Source organism: Nyctibius grandis, chromosome 20 (genome assembly GCF_013368605.1).
Source record: "Nyctibius grandis isolate bNycGra1 chromosome 20, bNycGra1.pri, whole genome shotgun sequence".
In the NCBI taxonomy this organism is placed as follows: Eukaryota; Metazoa; Chordata; class Aves; order Nyctibiiformes; family Nyctibiidae; genus Nyctibius; species Nyctibius grandis.
In genome coordinates, this window is record NC_090677.1 from 3814057 (window position 1) to 3840674 (window position 26618).

The 26618-nt window shown below is 51.5% G+C and overlaps 1 protein-coding gene across 1 annotated transcript; it reads right to left on the minus strand.

The window, feature by feature from the left end:
* Positions 1–7632: 7632 nt before the first annotated feature.
* Positions 7633–19129, minus strand: LOC137672481 (microsomal triglyceride transfer protein-like). Its single transcript, XM_068416716.1, has 18 exons — positions 19063–19129; positions 17567–17748; positions 17232–17375; positions 16622–16729; positions 15853–15969; positions 14727–14866; positions 14301–14454; positions 13466–13623; positions 12754–12919; positions 12179–12286; positions 11839–12051; positions 11494–11708; positions 10798–10895; positions 9612–9733; positions 8967–9194; positions 8534–8658; positions 8067–8237; positions 7633–7777 (listed from the first exon to the last, which is right to left on the minus strand). The coding sequence occupies exons 1-18, from the start codon at positions 19127–19129 to the stop codon at positions 7633–7635; spliced, it is 2661 nt and encodes an 886-aa protein (XP_068272817.1).
* Positions 19130–26618: the final 7489 nt, after the last annotated feature.

Here is a 26618-nt window from a genome sequence, read left to right on the forward strand (position 1 = left end):
ACAACCTCCCTTCAGGCCAATTCAATCCCTGAACTCACTGGCCAAGTCAATGAGCTGATGGAAAACCTCCCACACGTGTAAAACTATCAAAATGGCCCTAATAACATTTCGTGACACCCAAGGCTTCACTCTCGCAAGGCTTGTTTCCAGCTGCGGTCGGCAGTGGCTTTATGGCACAGGGTGCCTGTTCCCAGGGCGCAGGAGAATGTCAGGATCAGGGGCCTGGCCATCCCTGCTGCTGCACAGGGCGGTGGGTGTGGAATGGCTGGTGATCTCCTGGGCATCCTCCTGGGGTTTTATCTGAGGGTTTTATCGTGCTGCAGCTCTCAGTGACAGGCTCCCTGGGATGCGTGGTCCCGGAGGGCACGATGCTGCGTTATGGGGTCATGGGGCTGAGTCTGACCCCGCTGCTGCCTGTCTCCGTTAGCTGCTGTCTCGCTTGCCTTGCCACCCCCTCACAGGTTGCAGTACCCTAAACCAATCGAAGTGATGGCGAAAAGCACATTTCTGACCCCCCGGGACACAGCTTTAGTGCCATACGCCTGCTCGGGCTGTGGCTGCTGCTGGTGGCACAGACAGAGAAAAACCTGTATCTATGCACATATATACACATATTTTGCCTGGTTTTTGAGCTGTCTGATTCCCCTGAAGAGCTTCTCCCCTGACATTAAAGTCTTAGTCCCCCAGTGCAGAAAACCTCCGTGAACAGACACCGCGTGGAGAAGAGCCTGGGACCAACACGCTGCTCGGTGCCACGCCAGCAAAGCACCTCTTCTCTCCCTGGGGTGATATTCTGCTCTGGCAGGAGCGCAGAATTAGCTTTAATCCTTCAGCGACCTTAAAAGCCTCAATAAATATGATTTTTGGGGCGTTAGCAAGCCTGGCGATGCAGAGCCTCGGGTCTTCTGCCCATGATGGCATCGCTGCCCGTCTTACCTTTACCCGGCTCAGGGTCACATAATCACAGAATCAATCAGGTTGGAAGAGCCCTCTGGGATCATCGAGTCCAACCATTGCCCTGACACCACCATGGCAACTAGACCACAGCACTAAGTGCCATGTCCAGTCTTTTCTTAAACATCTCCAGAGATGGTGACTCCACCACCTCCCTGGGCAGCCCAGGGTTGGGTCAAAAGCTGTTATATCTAAATCACGCCGCTCCTTTCTAGCTAAATTAAACAATTCAGCCAACAGCTGAATGAACAAACACCGTAAGTAACAACAAAGTCGCAGTCTGTTGGGTTTTTCAGCAGAAAAGCTCCTGGCTTTCCCTGGGAACATGATTATCTGACTTTCCCCTTCCAAGCCTTTTCCTCACAGAATCGTTTTGGTTGGAAGGGACCTTTAAGATCATCGAGTCCAACCACTAACCCAGCACTGCCGAGCCCACCACTAACCCATGTCCCTCAGCACCACATCTACACGGCTTTTAAATCCCTCCAGGGATGGTGACTCCATCCGAAGTTAATTGCTTGATTAACACTGCATAGGCAGCCTTTGGACCAAGCCACGCTTCAAAAAAAACAGATGAAAGTGCCAATTTTTGAGTCTTTAGGTAAATTTTTGAGTCTTTAGGTAAGTCTAGCTTACCAGAGAGCTGGAGAGCAGCCCAGTGGTGAGAAGATAATGAACTCTGTCCTCCCAAATAAGGGTCAAATCACACGGAGAGGGGCGCATTTTAATACTCTTTGCTCTTGGGGAGCGTGGGAGCTGCTGTTAAAGCTGTGCTGGTGGAAAACGGTGCCTCTTCCTATGGAAACTTCATAAGTTACGGTGGTAATTGCTGCTGTTGGTCACTCCTCAAGTAACTCCTTCTTTTCCTCTTTCCTACTTTATTCCCTACTATTTCCTACTTTATTTAATCATCCCCCACAGACCTCTGCTGCTCACGGTGATGCTGGGACCGCTACATCTTTCGGCGTGAAGTTCTTCAGCCCTTCCCATTGTGTTTTTAATGGCCCCTCTTAAAAGGTTAAACACAAAACCTACTAGGTCACTCCTTAAAACACAGGCACGCCGTAGTCCTCTGGCCCTTTGCACCACCTGCCTTTCCAAGTGCCTTGGAAACCCCTCTTGATTTTCACCATGGGAAGGCTCTTCCACCTGTGGGTACCCAAGGGCTTGGAGGCTTCTGTTGCGCTTAGCATCACTACGGCTCGCTTTACCTTCAGCCTCTGAGGCTGCAACAACCAAAATATATGGGCAAGGAGGTCAGGAGGGATTTGGGGCTCTCAAATGGATAGGAGAGACTCCAAGGCTTGCAATCTGGGGCGCTTGTGGCCAGTGGGTTTGTTGCTGGGATGGGAAAATCCTTCCGTGGCTGCCGTGCGAGCACTGCGGGCAGCTGCCTGCAGACCCCCGTTCCCTGGCAGCTCTGGGTCTGTCACAGCAGCGATGGGGACGGTCTGGTGAATCGATACAATATCACATGTTGCTTTAATAAGTGTAGCATTAGGAGCGGAGTAGCAGGAGAGATGCCTGTGGATGGCTTTTGGGCACGGCAGAGTAACTGCGGCGGAGGGTGATTGAGTAAGAAGGAAAAGCAGTGGTAGGAAACCCAAAGCTGATGGAATTAAGCATGGTTATTTGCTCTCCCTCTCTCAGGGAGGGAGTGGGGGGAACAGTTTCAGAGGAAAACATCAGCTTTTTCCCCATGGGATTTGGCCCTTGCTGTGCCAGAGGGATTTACCCCAGGGCTGGCTTGGCTCAGCCAGTTCCCAGCCTCCCTGCCTGAGCTTTTCCTGCAGGGATAACGGCGTGGCACGGCCTCTGGGGCTGGCACAGCTGTGCCCCGTTGCACCTTCACAGCTTTCTCCCTCCATTCCTGATTGCTGGGCAGGTTATAACAGCAACCCCCTGCCAGCTGCTGCTCCTCAGGTGCTCCAGTGCTTACTCGCAGTCTGCTCCAGGGTGCTTTCTTAGGTGATGGCACCCAGATGAGCTGACTGTGTGCACGTCCCACGCTTGTAGGAAAGCCTGGCAGATGTGTGTGTGTGATGTGCATGGCCCAAAGCAGCCCCAAGCTTTGTAGCGGGGGCTTGGGAGGTGCCCCGCAGCCCAACTGCAGCCCTGTGGGAGATCTGCTGTTGCCAGAGCTCGCCGGCCAGTGCTGGGATTTACGCTGCTGCTTTGGTGAGTTGCAAACCATTTTTTCTGGATTTTTCCTGGGAGAGCCAGTCCCCAGAGATGGTCTATCCTCTCACTTTTGTGCATGCTTTTTGGTGTTACTTTTGTCTCTGCAAGAAGCTGTAATAGGGAGATAATGTGTTATCGCCCCATTTGGGTGCTCCCGAGGGCTGTGTGAGATGTCCTGCAAATAGAGTGACTTACAGGGGAAAAGAAAATATCAAAAATTGCCCGTGATGGCAAGCTTGGAGGCCAGGAGAGGATGGCATTGCCACATGAGACCCCAGCTCAGAGCAGTGAGGGGCTACCATGGGTCAGCCCTGGTCCATCGCCTGCTGATGCAAAGGTCCCACGGCCTTGGGTGGTGGTTGTAGGACACCCCTGGGTGCAGGGTGCTGGCTGCAGCAGAGCAATTTTGGCCTGACATCTCCGCCAGCTTTGGCTGCAGCCACTGGAGGTCACTGCTGATCTGCAGCTCCACACGCAAAGCCACTTTTGCAGAGGCAGGTAGGAGCCCTGCTCCCAAGGTGCTGGCTCTGCCTCTAAACCCCTGCCAAATCCCTGGGAGCTGGGTGGTTGCTGGCACGTAGGATCTCCACTAGAAATAAGATCTAGCACCTCCAACCATCCCTGTCCCCTGCTGCTGGATGCCAGGACCCTTTGGGGACCCATCCTTTCCGATTGCACAGCTCAGTGTAGGACCTCCTGGGAGGGATGCTGGCCCAAGGGACAGCACAAGGCTCCTGAGCAAACAGCACTGCCCCAGTGTGAAATACAAAGCCTGTAACTGGCACTTCAGGAGGCAAAGGCAGGATTTTAGCAGCTCGTGGTGCTGCACTCCAGCTCTGTGGGTGCAATGCAGTCAGGGCTGGGAGTTTGGGGCTGAAAGGTCCCTTCTAGGAGGGTTTGGAGCCATTGCCAAAGAAATTGGTGATTTTAAAGAAATACCCGTGTCCCTTCACTGTCGTTTGCTGTTTGAGCATCCAGCCAGAACTGGGAAAAAAGTCCAGAAGCAACTTTAGGGTTCAGTGGCTCAGCAGGAGACCAATATTTCCAGTAGCAATGCAAACTGGTAAAATCCCCCTTGAAATGTCCTCCCCGTTTCCAAGGGGGCTGGACACACCTTTCCAGCCCCAGCCATAGCACCTGGCTCCTTCGGCGGGGCAAGCATCATCCTTCAGCTCTAGAAGTTCAACTGATTTACAGTTACACTGCTGCTCAGCATTTAATTAAAACCTGGACTAAAATCTTTTGGGGTTTCCACAGCCACTGAATGCTGATGTCTCCTCACCCACAGGTAGTGAGCAAACCTCACTTATTTTTTGAGCAAAACTGAGCTGCTGTAAGAGCTCACCCATCAGCAATGTCATCCTCTCCCCTCCTCGAGGGTTAAGGGTGGCATTTTCTGATTTAGACTGTGCCATGCAAACCTCAGCTGAATGACAAACCTGCCTCTCTAAATCTCCTTTAAAGAAGGAGAAGGGGGGGAAAAAAGCAATGGAAAAAAGTAATGGAAAAAAGTCCTAAACGGCAGGTGGGTGCCTCCTGGCTTTGGCTGAGGGTCAAACACTGAGGCTGAGAAAGGTTTTTGGGTCCAAATAATCCTCTTTGAACATCTGGCAGAGCAGCGTGGTTTTGGATGGGGATTAAGGCTTGTGCAGGTCCACAGCAGCGACCGTACCTTCGCAGAAGTTGGCAGGAGAGGATAAGGCAGCACCTTCGGCCCCATGGGGTTTCTAGGGGCAGAGGTAGCCCTCGCATCCCCGTCTTGCCACCCTAATGGGGCACTTAGCTACGCTTCTCCGGGGCACCCTAAATACAGACCTAGAAAGCAGGTCCCTGGGGAGGGTGACTTTATTTCAAGGTGGTTTTGGCCACGCTGTTCTTGCTGGAATTGCCCGTGCTATGGGAGCTGTTTTCTGCCTCTCTCCTCTTCCCAACTGTGTGTCCAGAAAAGTTAAGAGTCAAACAGAGAAGATATAAAAATACGTGGTCTTTATTTCTGTACGTAACCAAAGCGCTTGTAATTAGTGCCTCCAGATGGAAAACCAGACAAGTTTCCTCTCCCCAAACCAGGAGACTCGGTGCGACATTGTCAGGCTCGTAATTTAAGAAAATGCTCGTTGTCCCTCCTTTTCATAAAAAGCACGTTTTCTCATACAAGAAAAACCATTTCAAAGGCAGATTGTTATCAGGAAGGAATGAAGGAACACTGCTTTTTCCTTGCGAGCCTCCCTCCGGCGCTGGAGAGGTGTTCGGTGGTTGTGGCTGATAACAATCCGACTCGAGAGGAGAATGCAAACCAGGAGAATGATATTTACTTGAAGCTAATTGTAATTTTCACAAATGGGCTCCAAAAGAGCCCAAACATCAGCAGAAAAAGGGAAGCTGCTGCTGTATCTCTTCGTCGCTGGAACGCTGCCTTCCCGCGTGTAGGGTTGAGGCAATCTTATCTCCATCTGCTGCCTCGATTAGAAGAGAAGGGGAGCTGCTGTTCGGTGATAAGAGAGGCCAGAGGCTTCTCCATTAGTATGTAAACTTTGGATCAAAAAGGAAGAGAAGAGGCTCTAGGCAGAAGCCACCTCTCCATAGATGGGTTTTGAATCTGCGTGCTCCAGCGCAAGGCACAACAAGTATGTGCTGGCTCCTATAAAGAGGAGGACGGGGATGGGATGGAGGTGTGACCCCACTACTTAACTTTTGCGGTTTGGGTTAAGTCATGTCGACGCTGAAGGATGATGACCTGAAGTAACAGCTTTCTAATATTTGTCCAGGCTCTCTGTGATAGATTCTCAACTCCAGAAAGGACCATGTCAGTCAAACACATTCCCTTGCCTTCCATGGCAACCAGCATCTGCATTTGTCCCCTAAGATGGACTGAACCACCAAAAACTCATTAAAAAAAAAAAACAAAACAACCCAAAGGATGGAGAACTTTCCAACCACCTTGGCAACTTGTGCCCATGGTTTGAAATCATCTGCTTCCTTGGCTGAGCTTTGCTGACTTCAGCTCCAGCTCTGTGTGCCACCCCTGTTAGAGTAGTGATTTCTCTACTTCCAGCGTCATCACCCCGTGCTGGGAGTCCTGATAATCTCAAAACATCTTTTTAATCCAGTCTTTGCAAACGCTAAAATGCTCGTGCTCTTGTGGCTTTTAATTACAAGGTGGTTTTTATGACCTCAGAGGATTCTTGCAGCCCTGCCTGTCTCAGAGGGGAAAAACATGCGGGGAAAAAAGTCAAGTGTAGACACTAGAGCAGGAAGCAGTCATTGGGATCAGCATCCTGAGCATTATATGCAGAGCTGCGATGAGATGCTTTAACCCCTTGGAGACACCCATGTCTTCCCTTTTTCCTTCAGCCAGTCCCTGCTCGAGTTCACCCATCTCCTTCCAGCCTCCCCCAGCATCCTGTGGGTCTCCAGCCTTTTTTTTCCCCACATTTTTCACCTCCATCCTCAATACAATTCTCCCTGTTTCAAGATGAGGACCGAGACTGCTGGTCCACGCTCTTTAGGAGGATCTCTTGCCATTTGCTGTGCTCTCCCCTGCTCTGTTTTAACTTTGCCTTCATTTCCCCAGTTTTTGGGAAAGCTCGGTGCCTTGCATTCCTCTGCCTTCCTCCTTTTTATTTGCTCTAAGTGTGAATCTGATCCCCCCTGAAATACAAACCATTCTTCTCCCTGGCCTCATCCTTGCTGCCTGATGTGGCACCAGCCACATCCCTGACAACAGAGTTCAAACTCTCCCCAGGAGTGAGAAGATGGCACCAAGCTGTGAGGGAGCTGAGCTGCTTTTGTATGCAAATAAATGCAAACACCTTCAATGAATCCAGAAAGAATATACAATAATTGGCAACGGGTTATGCACCATTTTGTCTTGCTTCTCTGCCTTTCTCCCTGAGGATTATGCTGGGGTGAATGTCTCTGTAGTTGCATTAAAAAAAATAATTAAAAAACCCCACACCTCCTCCAGAAAAAAATTTTCTCCATGTTCCTGGACAATTTGGCAGCTGCAAAACTGTGCATTAAAGGAGGGTCATTCACGCCCTCGGTGGGGAACTTCCTCCCTGATGGCTGCAGATGGCTCCCTCCTGACTGCTTTGATAAATGGGGAGAAAACACAGCGGTTTGGGGTATGGGCTTGCAAAAGGGCTTCTTGGGCTGTGAGAAACTCATTCATTTGCAAAAGAAGGTTGTTTTTCACAAGGACCAGTTTGGTTTCCAGCAAGCCCTTCCCCATGAAGGGGAAGAGTTCAGGCAGAGGAGGTCTCAGCCTTTGAGGTGGGGAGGGCAGGCTTGGCTCCTCCAGCCCCAAGCGAGGGGTACCTCTGGCTGTCCTGCAGCAGTTCCTCTTGTGGTCTCTTCTGATGACCTTATTGCAGCACTTTTCTTTTTAAAAGGTGGTTGTGGAGGAGCTGGGCAGGGCCCTTGACAGCTCATGTCGGGTTCGCAGAGAACCGGAGTACGTGGCAGGCAGTTGTCCAGTCCCAAAGTGCTCCAACTTCCCTATTCTTCCATTGTCAGCAGGAGGCTGCAGGCCTTGGAGTTGGCCCGGTGCAAGGCAAACTCCCTCCCGGGCAAGGTGCCCTGCCTGCCTTTTCGAGCAGTGCTGCTCTGGCTCCCGGCAGACTTGGAAACTGTGAAGATTTCTCTGTAGGACAAGGCAACAGCAAGATGGTCAGGAGGCTGTGGTGGTGGTGGACCTCATCCTCTTCCCAGACCAGCATATTCACCTGTAGGGCTTCTCCTGATGGTCTAGGCATGGCAATTCCACCCCATCACCCTGAACTTGTGGTGTCTTTCACCCCCTCCCTACTGCTTTCAACCCACCCTGCTCAATAAGTGTGCAACCATCAATTCCCTTCTCTCCCCAATAAGTCCTCCTTTATCTCAAGTATGCCATGATGTTTCTACAGTATCTGGCTGTATCCAGGGCTTACCTGTATGGGACCTGCTCCTCTCTCAGCTGCAGGCACAGGAGCACCGGGCTGCCAGAAAACCTCAGCAGGGTGTCAAAATGGATTGAGGTCTCCACCTCCGTCTGGCTTCTTGTGGTGGCTTGGAGAAAAGGAGCATCTAGTTCCACCTGGAAATCAATGGTGAGGCTTCCCCTGTGAGAGAGAAGAACATGGGTCTGGTCACTGAGAAATGGCCCTGCGCTGGCACCGTGTGCTGGCACCAAACAACCCCATGAGCATCTTAAGTTTAGGTCTGGCCATGGAAAAGGAGTGTGTAACCAATGCCTACCAGACCCCTACCCAGTGTGTCCACCAGAAAGGGCTGGACCCAGCTGGAGAAGAGCAGGGGGCTATGGAAAGCCAGCCTAAGGTAGAGCATGCCTCATGCTGGGTGCTGAGCCCCCAGGTACCCCCCATTCCCAGAGCCAAGCAGTTTCCCACCCGCTGACCTCGCGTTGATGCCGGTTTTCAGTTCCTGCTCCCAAATGCTCACGTCCATGTCGGCTGAAATGTCAAGCCCCAGCCCACCCTGGAGTTTGACGGTCACTTGGAGGCCAGACTGTAGAGGGATAACCTGGGAGATGGAGAAGGCAGAACTTGCTGTGGCCAGACACTGCTCTTGGCTGAGTGGCCGATACTGGCAGTGAATGGTGGCTGCTGGCATTGCCTATCCCAACCCCGCAGCTGGGCTTGTGAGCCACATGTGTCCCACGGCAGAGTCAGCCATCCTGCTGTTTTACCAACCCCGAGACACCTCCGGCAGTGCCACTTCGCCCTTAGATCTGTATCTGCAGTGAGTAACGTACCTAAAATCCACTGGCTTGTGCGTGGGATTTACTAGGATTTGGCGTGGAGGCAGGTCAAGCCTCCCCCATTCGGTACCTGGTGATGGTCCATCAGCAGGAGGTTCCCTTTGACCACGCTTGTGGGTTCTCCACTGCTTAACAGGACCTTGGCCATTAAGTCTGTGTATCCCTGGAAAAAGACGATTGGCCGCAACTGAACATCGAAGAAGATGGCAGACATCCCGGCCTTGAGCTCTGGCTCCTCTTCCTCTTCCAGGGTGTTTTCTTCCAGCATTGATTCCACCCCTTGTGCTTCAATGGTGACCTAAAACACAGAAATAGAGACATGTAAGCTGCATGGAGAGTCTGTTTCATGCCCCGCAACGCTCTTTGAGTTGCTATACTTATCTAGCCCTTGGATATACACCCTCTGAAGCAGGAGGGCAGTGGTGGAGTGCTGGATGGTGCATCCAAGCTATCCCCGAGCACTGTGCAGCAGTGAGGTTGCACCCCCTGTTTTTTGGGGAGGGGAGAAGGGGGGTCCCTTCTCCAGAGCAGGTCTGTCTGGCTTCACATCAGTGATGGAGGTGGATGATTTAAGAGCCGCATGCACTTATGTATTTCTGATATGGGGCACATTGAGTGGGGAGGTGAGGTCAAGCACCATAAGGAGGTTAAGAGGGGATGTGGGCACCACTGGGTTGGTGCTACCACCACCCACCATGTACGTGCCCCCCCACACCTGAGCTGCGTGGAGCTGCTGGCCATGGCTGAGCAGTGAGAAGTCAGAGACGCTCTTCCTCAGGTATCCACCTTCCAAAAACAGCAGGTCCAGCCCGAAGGTGGAAAGGAGGTCCTGGGTGACTGAAAGGCAGAGAGACGTCCATGAGCATCCCCAGGCTGCACCTGGCACAACTCTTTTTGAAAAGAGGGGTGAACCATAAATGCCCTGAAAGCAGCAGGAGCGAGGGATGAAGGCTAGCAAGAAAATACAGAGCCCGTAGGTGGGACGTGCAAGGCTGGGATCCCAGCAAGCATGTTCCCTGCGCCCGGTGCCACCAAGTCAGTGCTCAGCAGGATGGGGATGTTAAAAGAGCTCATCCAGACATTGTGGGAACAGGGAGGTCACTGGGTACATCTAAAAGCAGGATTCTGAGAGCTCCTTGGTCGTTTGTAAGCCTCCTCCATCGATTGCAGGCTACTCCTGTAGCCATACACCCTACCCACCTATGGGAAGGGTGGCTGACCTGCACAGATCTCATATGTTAGCCTTTATCTGATAAAGATAAAGGATTCAGAGGGGAAATCTCTGCACCATCTCCTTCCTTTCATCAAAGGATTTAGCATTGCCATGTTTTCTTCCAGGTGTTGGCTATCTTGCCTCCACCTACCCCCTGCAAGGCTGGACTGAGCTGATTTGAAGAGGGACAGAAAGAGAGCCGAGGGGAGAAGATTTACACAGATATTTAGCTAGCATCGATCGTTGCAGTCTCTCTGAAGTTTGATGATTTTTATCTCAGTACAAGGATTCTCCTTTTTGAAGAGCTTATTAAAAATACCTCAGGAGCTGAGGAGTGGAGCTAAATGACTTGTCAGGAAAAGCACAGAAACTCCCACCTACAATCTACCATTGGTTTCATCTCCAGCTGAAGTTCCTCTTTCAAATTATCAGGCTTTGGGAAAAATACGTGGCACAGCCCAGCCCTCCTGCTGTAGGGGTGTCAGAGAAAGGTATATGTATATATCTCAGGTGATGGCAACCAGCCAGCCCCAGCAGGTGCTAGGAGACATGCTCTGAAACCTCACACCGAGATTTTTCTTTGGCATTTCTATAAAGCTGAGGCCTCTTCTGAAAGCTGCCTTTCCCTACCAGCCCCTCCTTGAGCCATTCAAGGGGACCATGGGGTCGGTGTCCTCCGTGGCGTCACCTGTCAGAGGTCCTGAGAACGAAGAGGAGATGCCAGCTTTTGAGAAGAAGTTGTAATTATTTATCCGTGGGTCTCTCATGATGTCTTTCATTATCTTCCTGGAAGCAAGAGGGAAAGGGTATGTCAGCACCAGGAAGGAAGGAAGGGAGAACGTCAGTGGTCATTACAGCAGTGTGTACAAAGAAGGAAATATTAATTTCCGAACTATTTCTCCCAGTTGCTTAGAGAAGTGTGAACAAAAAAAGGGAAGGAGCAGATGTGGGCTACCCTGGAATTCTCATCTCCTCTGATTTATTAGGATAAACCAGTCAGATGTTTTTGCTTAGCTCTGAAAAATGTTAGCGCTCGGTTCGTTTTGTGCAGATAGAAAGGTTAATGCAGTGACAAATTATGTGCTGCCCTGCAAGCCAGAGCTTTGGCCTCCAAGGTCTCTGCCGAAGCCATGAGCCTGGGTCCCGCTGTCACGGGGCAGGATGAGGAGGGACGCCGGGTTTCAGCTGGCTGGGTGTCATCTGCATTAGCAGTCCTGTTGTTTTCTTCCTCCCGCAGCAGGGAATTTGCAGGCAGCCCCAGTGCCAGCTCCAAGAAGGGATGCTAGCATGCTTTAAAGGGTCAAAAGCCATGACTGGGGTGTGGAGGGGGAGGAAAAGTGATGTAGACCAAGGGGAAAAAAGCAATCTTGCCCTCCAGACCCACCTTGCCGGGTGATGGTCGGCACGCAGGCTGTTCTGCACCTTCAGCAGCAGAAACGTCGCCGTCTCTGTCTCCAGCTCGTTGGCGGCCAGCAGGATGTTGATGACGTCCATGGGTGAGGGCTCGTTATCTAGGAGGATTTCTGCAGCAGCCAGGCGACACGTTTTTTCGTAGCTCTTCCTCTTCTCGTGGAAAATCCTCCTCATCGCTCGCTTCACCTGGCGCAAGAGGGCAATTACAACGGTGCTGTTAAGGTGGTGACATGCAAGTGGTGGCTCCGTTTGCACCCTGATGGCTTGGCTTTGAACGGGGAGAGAAGAACCAAACCTCGGCAGCTTCATTCCGTACCTTGCCAGAGATATGTCGAGCAGGGAATCGCCGCAGGGCAGAAACGGCCGCGGTGGAGATGGTGGTGGGACCCTCCTCGGCGTGGTCCAGGAGGATGGGGATGGTTTCAGGGAGCACCGCGTTCCCCAGGGCCAGCAGGTAAATGACCACCTCGGACTCCTCTTTGGCACCTCTGAGCCCCCCAAGGATGGTTTCCACCCCACGCTCCACCTCCTGCTTGGGGTTTGCAGGAGGGCAGAAGCGAAGGAGAATGAGGGGAGGGACAGGAGACATTTTGGGCACCCCTGGAGGAGGGGGGGTGTCCGAAAAAGCCAAGCATGGGGGTTTGCAGAGGACCCACCTGCAGCCCACACAGCTTCTGCTGGCACAGCTTGCCAACCAGAGAGCCCACGGCAACTATCCCTGTCTCCCAGACCTCAGGGGCCAGCCTCTTCCCATCCAGCTTGTCCTGGGCACCGGGAAAGGGGTATTAGGAAATAGGGGGGAAAAAAAAAAAAAGTGGGGGGGGGGGGGGAAGAGAGATGAGGAGTATGTTCTACTTATTATCTCAAAGCATTTACCAAAAAAGTAAGGAAAAACTAGTGCTTACCTGCTTTGAAGGAGGCAATGCATGGTTCAATTGGATAAATTGCTGATTTTTCACAGTGGCTTTTAATTAAGCTTTTATTAGCTGTAATGCTCTGATATAAAGCACTTTCTGCTGAATGCTTTTCCTCTAAGGGGCAGCTACTCCCACTGCCAGTGTCCCATTCAAAGCACATAAAATAATCCCATAAGCAGGAAGATCTATTTCTATAGAAACATATTTTCCTTTTTCAGGAAAATGCGTTTGCTGTTCCCTCCCGGCTGAAATGGGGTGAGGATCCATCCTGGGACTCAGGACCCTCAGGGAGGGAGAGGAATGTCTGTACTTACTAACACCAGGTGGAGAAGCTCTCCTGAAGGCTGAGGGGAGAAAGCTGCTGCATAGAGAAACTTTTCCAGCAGGGATTTGGGCTCCTTGCCGAAATCCAGGAAGTCTGAGAGAGCTGCCAAGGATGCCACCGACTGTGCAGCCACTGCTGCCTCCACGACGAAGGGGCTGGAGAGGAGAGAGGTCATCAGCGGTGTGACCTGCTGTTAGAGCTGAAGAAACAAGGTGCCCCGTGCATCCCCCTTTCTCTTCTCCGTGTTTTCCTCGTGCTTTAGCTCTCGGGAACTTCACTTCATGGGCTAAAAAATAACCTAGAAGGTTGCCTCTTGCTTGGAACTCATCCAAGCTGAGGGATTCCACTGCAGAGAGGAGCCTGGCCCCAGCACCCACACTGACAAGGGATGGATGCTATGGCCATGGGTGGATAGTCTGTGAATAACAGACCTCCAACGATATTTGCAGAAAGCCTTGCTGGACCATTCGCTCCGCTCCAAAGCCAGCAAAAAAAAGAAAACCCAGGTGGTGTTTGTAGAGAATGGGCATCAAGAAAAAACAGAGTATGTTTGCACTAGTCAGGACAGCTGCCTGGACCAGGTATGGTGTGTGGACCAGCACCAAATGACCCTAGTTGCCAGGGCCAGGAATGACCCTGCATGCCAGGTCTCTACGAGCACAGAAAGCCAGTTTTGGCAAGATAGCTCCCGGGAGTCTCACAGCATCTCCTCGGGTGCTCTCCTCAGCAGCTGCAGAACATCTCTCTCCTTCGCGCTGCGCAACATCTGGATGAACCTCTGGAACTGCCATGTGGTCGCCGCCTTCGAGGTGTCCGTTTTGACTCTCCGGCTGTCAAAAGCCTTCAGGTAGGCTCTCAGCTGCAAAGATGAGGTTTGTTACGTGGACTTTAACCTCTTTTACCCTCATTATTGTGGGATAATGTTTATACTTGGGAAATATTTCGGATGGGAGGGGCCCATGGGGGTCATGCAATTGCCTGCAGGCATCTACTGCAGCCTCCCACCCCCACCACTGAGGACTTGGGCTGAAGCCCAAATGCCCCAATTTGTGATATGTGCCAGGAAAAGAGCAGGAGAAACTGAGGGTATCACCGGTGCCTGAAAGCTGTCGCAATTCCAGATTTCCTAGGTGAAAAGCCTGGAGGACTTGAAGAGGCAGAAACAACTCCTCGTTTGTCCTTGCCAGCCTGACCTGCCGTGGAAATATTTCCTGACCTCAGACCTGTGATGAGTTTAACCCAACTGTATGTGCCTGCTGTGCACCAGGTTACTTCCCCCATCACAGAAATGCAGCTATGTCTGAGGGACAGAGGGGTCCTTCCACCATGGGTAGCAACCTTAGACACTATTTAGGAGAGGTAACAGGTCAGGCTGCTGCTCCACAGGGCTGCATCCTGCCTCAACAGTGGTAACCAGCCCCGCCAAATGCACCACTGTGGTTTAACCCCAAATCCTACAGCCTTCTCCTTCCCACCCAGGTGCCCAGCTTGGGGGAGAACATGTGGCGAGTTTTGGGGGTGGGTAGCATCACCGACCGATGGGCACCGGGTGCAGGCCCTCCTGAAGGGTGGGCTGGCCATGCCCAGGGGCTGGTGCCGTCCCTCTGTGCCACCCAGAGCATCCTCGAGGCTTTGTCTGGCCACCTCTGCCAGGCCGGGCATCGGAGGAGACACTAGCTGGAGCTGCTGCCTGTGGAGGGGGAAGAAGCCGTGGGGAAGTGATTTGTCATTTACACCCTCCATGGCTCAGAGGCTGGTTGGGTTCATGCAGGTTTGGAGAAGGAGGAGTTGTGGGGAGAATCTGTCAAAAGGTGCCTGGTGCACCCTGTTCTCCTTGCTGCCTGCGTCAGGCTGTGCCGGCCGAGCTGGCAGGAGAGCAGCCAACGCTTTAGCTCCAACAGATGCACCTTCATCCCATGCCAGGCTGCCCAATTTGGGCAGAGGTATGGGGACATCACTCACCTTGAACTGATTTTGACACCGCTGGTGGACCTCAGGGCTGGAGACAGCACGTGGCTTTCCTCTGCCAGCACCGACTGGAGGAGGCTGTCTTTCACCACGTACTGGCTTCTGCTGGTGGGCTGCCACTCCACTCCAAAAATCTTGAAAAAAGGAAAAGCAAGGAGAAAAACCACAACCTTTTCTCTCTTCCGCTCTCCCCAGGAGATTTCTCTCCTCTCTATCAGCACCAAAAGAACTTTCCAGCCCACAAAGTCACCTGCTTTGCTTGCAAAATGTAGGCAAGGAAAATCCAAAAGAGCCCAACCTCTTCCCAGACATGGGAGAAGGCAGCACCAGGGGAGGACCACGGCATGGGGATGCTCTCACCCATGGCTGATGTGGGGAGATGGACTGGTGACACCACGCAGAGTTTCTCTTTCGTTACAAGATGGTGTCACCTTGGCTCAGGCACAGAAGAAAAGGGCAGCAGAGGGAGCAGGGGATGCTCCTGCCTGGCGTGGGTGATGCCTGGAGACTGCAAACTGGAAAGAGATGCCTCCCAAAGCATTGCTCTTCCTTCAAGCCCATTTGACAGCGCTAGCCCCGTAGCTGCCCCACCGCATTGGGGTGGGGAATTCAGTAAAATTTATATATTAAAAAAAACCCCACATTGATTTTTAATCATGGCAGGTATAACTGCATTAAGACCCACAGAGTTTCATCTATATATGTCAGGAGTGAACACAGGCTACTGTTTTAAATGAAACAAGCAGCGGTCTTTGGTCCTGTCCTCTGCCAACCTAATCCCCAATCCAATGAGTCTGAGGTCCAGAAAACATTTCTGTATCTCCACCTTCCCAAGCAGGATTCGCTGACAGGTCAGAAGTGATAACAAGGATGGGGATGGGATGACCCAGGACATCTTTTCTGCTCCTATCCACCTCAAAACGATATGTTCCTCCCAAGGTATGTTGGTGCATCCCACTTTGGGTATGCGTCTAAGAGCTAGAGTCCCATCCCAGGCTGGTGCAGAAGGCTGAAGACAGCTGGGAGTAGGACTCAAAACCTACTTGCAGGAAGATTTTGGGGACAGCCCTGATGTACTTGACATAAGTTGAGCCCACCACCATGAGAGCAATGGACTTGCTTTGTTTACGGAGGTGAATCCAGCGTTCGGCTTTGTGCAGCTGAGGAGATCTTTTGTCTTCGTGATGGAATGGTTGGACACAGTGTACGTGACTTGGCAGCTCCCAGAGACATCCTCCTGAAACACAGATGTAAATGACCGTGGGTAAGGGTGATTGGCTTTGATTGAGCCTGAATAAAATGATCTGTGTAGAGGACAGACACAAAGGACAAGCTAATAAATAGAAAAATAATCAAAAAACTAGAAGGTGGGTTGTATTTGGGGATGTTGGGTGGACCCAAATCCATCTGGGCAGGATATTTGCTTTTGCAAAGTCAGGCTAACACCAGCAGCAGCACCTTTGTGCCTGCATTTTGGGTTTTGGGGTTATTTCATGTTGTTCACAGGTCACTCCAGCATCAATTGAGCTCGGGAGGGAGGGATTTCCCTGCCATTTGCCAGCTGCTGGCTGGGCTGGGCAAAGCAAATCCCACTTGGCAGAAGTTCTCGTAGAGTTTTTTCTTCACTTTTCCTGCTGTCCAGGGAAAGATGATGATTTTGTAAGTGTGCCCATTTCTGAAAATCATCTACAGGTTATTTTATTTTAAATCTTCTGTCTTTCCAATAGTGATCCTTGCTCAGGGGCAGCTGGAGCAGCAAAGCCTGTGATGTTTATCCTGAATCTTGCCTCTGTTGAAGCACCTGGGCTGGCTGTGCTTTGGGGCCAGCTCTCCTGCTGTGGCATGGTCCCTGGCTCTCGGGCAGGACCTGGCCCTGGCTCTGCACCTACCTCCACTGCGGTGCCGGCGTGGGGCTGGAGTTGGAGCAGACTGACGATGCCTCGCTTCAGGTTCGAGATCAGGATGCTTTCTGCTTTGTCCCCGTAGAAGGCTTTGACCTGGGAGGGCAAGAGGTGGTGTCTGGCTGGGGGGATGGTGTTGGGGTCCCTGCGGGCTCTCTGCTGCCTTCCCCTCTGAAACCATCTCCCCTGCAACCTAAGCAATGCCCTGTAGGTACCCAAAGATTTTTCACAAGGAGGACGATATCCCTCAATGGCAGGGGCTTTGTGGATGCATGCCCACAAATTTTCCCTTTTTTTTTCCCTCCATGGTTTTCCCAGACCTTAGAGGAGAAGGTCAGAAAGGAGCTCACATCCCACAGGACCTTTTAACGCAGGATGCTGCAGCTCCAGCTGAGCCTGCAGCCCCTTTGGGGGATCTTGGGTCACACTGGACCCTGCGGGAGACCTGCATTTGCCACCCAGTCTGGTTCCTTGTGCTCTGATATGAAATCAGAGGTGGAGCAGGAGTTTGTACAGGCTTTGTAGCTGGGAAAATCTGGGCTGCGGGCAGGAGTGCTCTGTGGAGGGCAGGAGCAAACCCAGGAGGTGTCCAGCTGACCTTCCCACTGCTCCAGGAGACGAACACCGGCTGCTGGAGCTCTGCCCGCGCCTCCTGGCTCAGTGTGACCTCTGCAGGGGGACCTCCAGTGCTGTCCTGGCTCCTCTCCTCTCCTGGCTCATGTTGGGCTTGCAGGTCACGGATCTACAACAGCAGAAGAGGGCAGAAAGCAGTGACCAAGCATGTCTGCTTTAAGGCTGCTCTGCATTTTACCTGCAGGTCACAGAGATCATTTTTCATGTGGCTTGGACTAGAAAGGGAAAGGGGTAAGAAAAACCAGCACCACTACTCCCAGAAGGAGTACCTGGCTGCAATAGTTTTACCACCTCACGGACCTGTATCTGGAGCAGCTCTTCCCCACCTCTGTCCCTCCAGAGCCGGTGCAACTGGACCAGTGCCTCAGCCCGCAGCCGGGCTCCCCGCGGGGACACCGTGGACACGGGGTCCAGCTGGACATCCAGGGTATAATGGTACTGGTACAGGGTCCCAGGCTGGAAAGAAAGCGGCTGCAAGTCCCCTAAGGAAAAGATGCAGATGTTGAAGGTAGGCAGTCGCAGACCTCCATCCCTCCGCTTACCGCAGCCAGCATCCTCCATCCTAGAGAGGAGCTGGGCTTGCAGGGATGCTTGTGACCTGCATCACTCTGCCTCTTGGCAGTGCCACTTTTACGTCAAGCAGTAGGTACAGCTGACACGCTCAGGGGAGAACGTGGGAAGGTTTTCATGGGAAATCATTTGCGGCTGCGGGTTGGATATTTGGGTGTTCTCGGGGTGACAGCGGATTCCTGCTTGCGTTTCCCATCCTGCCTTAGAAATGATGGCCAGAGCAGGGACCCCCCTTGGGGACTCCAGGACTTTTCAAAACTGCCAGAGAAAAACACTTCAATCCTGAAGCAAAGTTTCCCCAGTGTGCCCACAGACAGGAGGGATGTCTTGAAGTGTCTTTTCAGAAAGGGTCATTAGATATTGGAAGGGGCTGCCCAGGGAGGTGGTGGAGTCGCCATCTCTGGAGGTGTTTAAGAAAAGACTGGACATGGCACTTAGTGCCATGGTCTAGTTGCCATGGTGGTGTCAGGGCAATGGTTGGACTCGATGATCCCAGAGGGCTCTTCCAACCTGGTTGATTCTGTGATTCTGTGAACTGCGCAACGCTAGCAGTTTTATTTAGGGGAGAAGAGAGGCCATATTCTTCATATCGTGTGTTTCCCATCAGAACTGCCAATTCTTAATTAAACCACTGACTTCGTGATGGGGCAAAATGAAGTTGCTGGGGCAGCTTTAGATCAAACCTCCTCGCTTTAATCTTAGTTATCTGGAATTATTTGGAGTCCCTTCTTTTGTTCATATGCAAATACGACTGTAGGGGGGAGGGTTGCCTTTGCCATGCCATAACCAGTCTAATTTCTAAAATAATTCGAAATTCTCCTGCAAATCTGATGCACTTGCTGGGCTTCTGAAATATTTTATAGTTTTGCTACTTTTGTTCTAATAACAAATGAAAGGAATCGACGGAAATCCAGCTCATTCTCCGGGATTTTCCTCTTGAAGAGTTTCTATATTTCTGCACGCAGTTTAAAAAAGCTCCAGCTCTCCAGTTTTCCTCACCCCCAAAAAGTTTCCCCGCCTCGGGAGATGCTCGGACCGTTTGCTCTTGTTGTGGCAATAATTCTTCCCTCCGTGGCCAGAGACCAGGGAGATGTCGCATTATGGTGAGCCCCAGGAAGCTCTTTGTGTGCTGGGATGAGCATCCCACCTCTCAGGGCACCCGGACCCCTTTGTGTCCCCAGACCCCATTGTGTCCCCAGACCCAAAGCAGCCCCAAAGTCTCTTACCTTTTGCCGTGCTCCCGAAGGAAAAGCAAAGCAGGCAAACGTACCCCAAAACTGCCTGCGGATTCATGGTGGGCTCTGGGAGCTGAGCGGGAGACGGGGAAGGAAGGGGGTGGGAGAGGGACTATACAACAAAAGTGGGCAAGGTTTGCAGCGTCAGGCAATGGGGCCCAACCTTCTGCCTGTCCCCGCCTCACACACCCAAGGAAAAGCAAATAATTAAACCTTTGCACCAACCCCCAGCAGCCACGGAGGGTTTGGAAATCAGCTGAGGTTTGCCAAAGACCAGCAGGAGGGGGGGAAAGTTGCAAAAAAAGAGCTGCCAGAATTATTGCAGGGGGGAGAAAGTGTCAGTTTGCCTTGAAATGGGAGGGGGATGCTCAGAAAGCTGCTACGGCCCTTGGTGAACCATCTCTTCCCACTGGAAGGGAAAGGGGAAGAAATGGTGGCTTTTAAAAGAAAAGACCCAGAAGGGGGAAGGGGGAAAACTGCTTTTCCATCCCTTTAGTCAGAGACTGGGATCTGCAGCCCAGAGGCTCAAGTTACTTAAAGGGCCAGGCTGGAGGGGGACGGGGAGAGCCCACCGACAGCTTGGACCGTGAACGTGGTTACCCCCCCCAAAACAGCGTGGGAAAGGGTTTAGGAGATGGGTGCTTTGCTGGTTGTGCTCCACACAGCCTGCTAACCCCTTGGCCCACCAACCATGCATTTTTTTCCCATGCATAAACTTTCTGATTGTTTAATTGCTTCCTAAAGGCACTATAGGCTGCAAAGGGCCAAAGTCCCTATGAGGTGGTGATGTGGCTTAGGGTCCTGCGATGTCTTTTTGCCAAAAAGAATGGGCAAGTGGCAGAGAGCAGGGCACATCACACCCTTCTCGTGCAGGGATCTAAGAGGCAGTAATGTCATTATGGAAGCGATCTGCACATTGCAGAGGGATCAACAACCAACCGGTTTGGTGTTATGGTGTTTTCAAGGGCACGTCATCCAGCTCTGCATCACCACTGGGCTTTCAGGCCACTATTGTGACAAGAAAAGCAGGGCAGATCCAGCTGTGAGCTACCTGGGGGAAGTCCAGCTATAGGTTTCCCACATGTGGTGTCTCCACTTGGTCCTCTGATGGTCTTTGTGGACAAATATCCCATATTTAGATTGAAGCCTTTTCTTCTCTTTATTATTGTCTGTCTTGCAGGTCTCAGCTTTTCATTCAACAGTTTCCTTTCAAGTGATGACCATTAGGGCCATCCTTATGTTGTCTGCTCAGGATGTGTGACACCATTAGTTGTAAGAGTCTGCCTGCATCAGCTTCTCCTCTTGGGATGCATGGACCTGGGTGACTTCTGCTCTGCCGGTGTACGCTGAGGGAGCAAAGCACTCTGGGGGTGGATGGATGGAAGTCCTGCTGAACACAGAAAGCTTCAGCCAGGGTGGGGAAAAATGAAATATTTCAAAGAGCAAAGTGGCCTTTGAAGGTCTAAGTCCCAAAAAATAAGGTCCCAGAGTGTTTGCTGGTTGCAGCTAAACACACTACCTGGAGAGGAAAGGCAAACAGAAATAGCTTGTGAAGAAAACCCTGCTGATAAAGAGGCCTTAAACTGGAACTGAACTTTGGCAGGTTTGCTTGTTTAGACTTAGCTGCTGAGTCCTTCTGGGACCAGGGGATGGGAAGCCAACAAGCTGCAACCTGCTTTCCCATAGGCAGCTCTGGACTGCCCACTTCTACCCACTGGCAAGTTCGAGAGGCGAAACGATGTGATAGTCGCTTGGCAGAGTTTTCCCAGCGGTCCCAAGGAAGGGAGTGTATCCACTGCCCCAGACCCAAGTCCCGGTGGGAGGGAACCTCCTCCCCCAGCCTGTGCTACCGGGGATGAGATGTTGAACTCCCACTCGAAATCTACATGGGAGGTGTCTTGCTGTCATTTCTTGATCTCCTCTCTTTTAATCTCATCCTCATGACAAGATAGCAATGGGCAGGGAAAGTCACCAGGGATGGGGTTTGTCTCTGAGTTCCTAAATCACATCTCTAGACTAAACCAACCATCCCGGATCCTTCTAAAGGCAGCAAAAAGAGAGAGGTGTCTTTGGAGGATGCTACGTGACACTTACCTTGGGCGCTGCCTTACAGTGACATTAATCTCCCTCTGATGATATTTATTTAACTCCACCAATTACGTAGGAAATTTAATACCTTGCTCAGGTATTAAACTTTGAAGCGAATCCTGCTTTCTGACGTGCAGCTTTGCCAGTCACTGTGACAACTTCTCTGCCTGGAGAGGAAGGTCCCGCGGGTTTGTTAGGGCAGGAGATGCACAGTGAGTTTCAGGGACTGTTTTTACCTGATTTATCTTTGTGCAGACCCAGTTCTTGCTTTTGTCTCTGGGAGAATCAGTGAAAAAGTAAAGCAGAAGAAATCAGACGTGTTATATTCCTGGTGCTGCTCATGAAAAAAAAGAGCAGACGGCTTCGCCTGTTGCTCAGGGTTGCCGTGCTTATCTACCCCGTAGTGACTATCCGACGCCGTGGCTATGGGTCTTGGCAAAGACACTGCCACCCAGCATCACTGTGGGGTTACCCACCCGCTGCGCTTTCATCCACGTACTGCTCGAGTGACGGGATAAATGTCAGCGAGCTTTCACTCCATCCTGCAGGTGAACCAAAAGGCGGGGAAATAGTGTCACAAGCTGATCCTGTTTTCTGGTCCTTCACTTTTAATTTCCACTCACTTCAAATTTAACCAACTTTTAGAAGGCCTCCAATTTGCTAAGTGTTCTTCCCAAACCCATCTGGGGCTGTTGTGCTCTTGTAGTGGGGTCAAGGATACCCCTCCATCATTTTACTTTCTTATTTGGGCACTGTGCTGCTGTCTAATTCTAGGTTCCCTTGGAAATGACCTGGTGGCAAGCGTTACAGGCAGAATTGGGATGCCAAGCCCCCCACTCTGGTCCCCAACCAGGTCATCCTCACCCAGCTGGCTGGATCCAAGCAGCCGCTGCCAAATCGCCATGGAGCAGAGAGGGTCAGCGTCACCGGGTCACCGTGCCCCAGGGTCAGAGAGGCACGCGGGGACCTTGCTGGCCAGGTGTGACGTCAGGGTGGACTTTGGCAAAGGGTGGTCAGCCTGCCCAGAGGCTGAACTTGCCTAGATGAAAGCAGGATGGAGGCAACGGGAACTGTTGCACCAAAGCCTATTGACTGCAAGCCCTAACCTGTGGGTGCTGTCAGGGGATTTTCAGGTGTAGATTCTCATTAAAAATTTCTAGTGGAAATAATGAGACCCCAACACTCCTTACTCAGGAGAGTACCAGTGGCCAGGCTTGGAGGCTACTGTACTGGGGTCTGCACTGGGGAGGTCATTGCACTGGGGAGGTCCTCTCAGGGATTTCCCAGCACGGACCTTGGCAGGCTGGGGAGCTTCCAACTCTCCTTCCAGTATCTGATTATCCTGGGGCAGAGAGGAGGGTGGAAGGGAAGACCCCCTAAGGCTTCTGTTCCTTTCCCATTTCTTGCACGTGATCTTTAGTTACACATCTACTCCAGCCTCTTATTATTCAGGAATTTTTAGGAAAGACCTGGAAGTAAGTAGAAAAAAAAACAACCCCGCTGCTAAAATATGCATATAACCCAGAGGTGGGGGAAGTAGGAGATAACAAAGAGCACACACCAGGCCCTGGGGGTAAATCTTTAGAGGGTGACTCAGTGGAAAAGAGCAAAGGATGGAGGCTGCACCTCCAGGGGGAAGAGTCATTCTCCCGAGGGACGCTGTGGCTGCTGCTAACCAGGACATCCCACAGCAGGTCCCCTGAGCAGCGAGGACGATTCACTGTGGAGCAAATTGCCGAGGGAATCGGGGGATGCTCCATCCCTCAGTAACCTCAAAGCCAAAAGGATGGCTTTGCTGGAAGGCATTCAGCAACACAAGGATAACGAGGTGAAATTCTTCAGCTCTGCTGAACATGGCAGATGATGTGATATAATAACCTATAGCGGCTTTACGTCCCATCCAGTGCCACTCATCTTTTCTGCTGTGGACCAGAAGCTTGTGAAAACAGGCTTGCTCTCTGTCACATCCACCTCAGCTCCAGCTCCTGGTTCCTAGCCACTCCAGCCTCTTTTCCTTACCACAAGACCTTACAGCTTGCTCCCCGCTGAGCATTGTGTCATGCTTTATTCCCCATTTTCAGAGGTCTCCTTCTAGCTTCTGCTTGAGTCCCTTCACTCCTGCCCCATATCAGCTTTTCCATGCCCCGCGGTCCTCTGTGGTCTTCCCCTGTGGTCCTCCTTGCCTTTCTTCTGCAGCCACTGACAAATCCTGGTCCATCTTCACCGCTGCACCTCTCTGTGGTGTTGGAGTCAGGACCGTGTCAGCTCAGCTGTGTGCTGAGGCAGGACTGGGCTTGTGATTCAAGAAGGGGAAAATGGCTGAGTCAAACCAGTTCTCGGTTTGGCTCAAGCCCTTTTGTTTTTGTTGCTGGAGGTGTTGGCTTAGAGTGGTGAAGGCAGGTTTCCAGTGCTGCGGGGAAGGGGTTTGAGAACTCCAGAGTCTACGAGTTTGTACATGATAAAGGGATGCATATTGCATGGGCTCCAGATTTGGGATGGGAAAGCTCAAAGCGTGGGCTGGGGAGCAGGATTCACCCTGTGCCAGGTGCCCTTTTAAACTTCCCTTTTCATAAGGAGATTCCCAACACCCCTTGAAGTCCTGGAACCACCTCAAAACCCAGGACTTACAAAAGTGATGGAGCAGCCTCTGACTGAATTTAATTCTTTTTTTTTTCTCCTTGTTGCATCCTCTATTTCTTTCTTCCCTTCTAAACAACCTTCACCTGCAAAGCCCCCCATCATGCCCCCCACTGCACCTTCTCCTGCCTTGCCACCTCCCTTTTTGTCATTGCAGTGGTAAAGAACTGACTCCACCAACAAGCTCCCTCAGGTCTTCCCTCTAAGAGAACAGTGAAAAACTGAAGATGCATGAGCAGTTCCCACATCATTGCACTGGTGGCACTCAAAAGTCTCCAAAAGCCCTGAGCAGAGAGATTTCCTCTCATTCCTCACCCTCCTGTCTTTGCATGCTGTCACACCCGCAAGCTGGTGCCACACCAGAGTTGGGGATGGGAGGAGAAGCTCTGTCTTATGCTCCCCCATGGATGGGTGAAACCAAACCCTCACCTTGCTAGAGAAAGAGTTGGGTAGAGAGCTGGGCTTGCAACAAAATGGTCTGGTGTGGGCAGCGAGGTGGTGGGCAGGCAGGACAGGACCTTCTCTAACTGATGGTCCACCTTGCTCCACTTAATTGGGTTGCATCTAATCAGATTTCTTGCAGCAAACCAAGCTAAAGGCATGATGAAATTTAACAGTGGTGTACCTAGTTTAATTTCCATGGTCATTGCACTTGATTGGGAAACATGCAGGTGACACAGCAGGTCTTGACCGGGACTACGTGGCCTCTGCTGCCGGCAGAAGGTAATGGACCTTCGCCTCTCACCTGAAAAGCCCTTCCCAAGATGCTCTCCCCACTGCACAGTGGGAGACAAGTGACACGTCTGAAATTTGACAACATCTCTCTGTGTTTCAGAGCCATTTCAGCTCAAACAGGCAAGAAAAGTTACCAGGTGGAGAAAGGACCTTGTAGCCCCCAGTTTTGCCTTTACAGCCTCATGTTTCAAATGCAAAGTCCGTGCTCTCCCACAGGGTGACCACTGATGGGTTGTTTGCTTATGCAGCAGCTGAGCTGCCATCCTGCAAAGGTCACCAACAACTCTTTACAGGCCAGTGCTCACGTATATAGTGGAGAAGCTGAATTGTCCATTCCTCATCTAAGTTATTGCCCCTCTAAGCTGGACCCTACATTGCCTCTCTCCTCCAGACTGGAGGCAACTCGTCCATGGGAAATCATAGAGATAATGGAGAAACCTTGAAGGAGTGTCTCCTGCCATGTCTGTTAGATGGGGAGGAGCAGGTATGGTCCAGGTGCCCTGGGGTCATATGAGACATACTGGCCAGAAGGACCCATGGGGCCAAGTGTGTCCCATGTAAAGCTGAGGGTACTAATGGGCCTTAATGGCCCTAATGAGCCTCACCTGGGGCCTCTACCCACACCCATGGGGCCAATGGTGTCCCGAGTAAAGCTGGGGGTACTAATGGGCCTTAATGGCCCTAATGAGCCTCACCTGGGGCCTCCACCCACACCCATGGGCCCAGGAGCATACTTAAGCTCAGCCTCCAGCTTAAATAATCTTCTTAGCCTGTGCTGTAGCTTTGATACCTGCTCTGCCTGTCCCATATATGCTGTTCCTGGATGGACCCAAAGCTGCTTTGTGCCCTTGCTGTGTTGGAGAGTACTGATGGAGCCTTTTATGAGGACCCAGCCTCAGATGCTTGCAGACAGACCTTGTGGGTGAGGGCACTGCCTGTACTTGATCACCCTGCCTCACCCCCCCTGCATTGTATGGGGCCACGGATCCTCCAAGGAGCTGTTATTCCCAAAATGTCTACCTCTTCCTCCTGCTTCAGGTCTCTGAGGTAGGTGTGATGTATTCTGCGACTCTTTGCTGTGCAATAATTTTTTGTTGGGCCAGGTATATCGAGCAGCTGAGGTCTGACTCTGTCACTAGAGTTAATCACATAAATGTAACGAGGTATCAGGAGCAATACTGTGCAGTTTTATTTTTTCTACAAGCCAAATAGATTATGAGATGATATATATTCCTGCAAAGCAGCCCATGGCCTGCCCTGTGAGCAAGAGCAGGAAAGTATCTGGTGCCTGTCTTACCTCTTTAAAAAGACAAGTGAAAAAAAAACCTCAAACACACTTGGGCAGCAACAGTAAATACTGGGCTTTGAAAGATTTGGAGCTATTTTATTTGTGAATCTGTCTTATTTTTCTCATACCGCTCTGGTCTTGGACCAGTCCTTTTTGAGATAGTTCACGTAAGCTGGGTCTGGCAGCCAGAACTGCTCTTTTCCCAGCCTGCTTTTTGAGCAGTTGCTTCCTAGGAAAAAACTTAGACGGTGCTCCCTGGGTGAAGGAAAGCAGTTAACACCAGTGATGAGTTTGTTATGAGACATGTAAAGAGAGCTGCTCACCGCCAACCCTGCGGAGAGGCTCGCAAACCCCCTTTCGCATGGTGCTGCATGTGCACTTTGTGCTTTATTGTGTGGAGGTTGCTAGGCTGCATTTCTCAAGACAAAAGCCTGCATCCTTTGTGTCTGCTTTGTTTCTCCATCCCTCTGCCTGAAATGGGCTGTGAAGTAACCCCCAGGCTTGGCTCCTTGTGAGTTGTTGGTTGCTCACCATAGCTACGACTTGGGGGAGCTCAATAGATGGGGTCGAGAGGGAGAGCCTGGGCACAGCAAAGTGGTAGGAGTTGGGTTTACATCTCAATCTGAGGTCTCCCGAGGTCCGATAAGCTGAAGAAAAGACTTTGCTGTGTTAGTGCACAATGATATTTTGTGTGATTGTGCGGAAAATAGGGCTGGGATTGACTTCAAGAGGTTGCCTGGCCCATCTCCCTGTGACTGGCTTTACTGTGATGAATGAATGTCTGATTTCTTTGTAAAGA

Bases quoted from the DNA above. Each gene is read 5' to 3' on its own strand.
- LOC137672481 (XM_068416716.1), bottom strand. From the start codon at position 19,129: ATGAATCCGCAGGCAGTTTTGGGGTACGTTTGCCTGCTTTGCTTTTCC. The intron at 17,376-17,566 runs GTCCGTGAGGTG...CTGCTGTTGTAG, and splicing joins AAGAGCTGCTCCAGATACAG to ATCCGTGACCTGCAAGCCCA. The intron at 13,624-14,300 runs GTCGGTGATGCT...TCATCTTTGCAG, and splicing joins CCTGCACCCGGTGCCCATCG to CTGAGAGCCTACCTGAAGGC.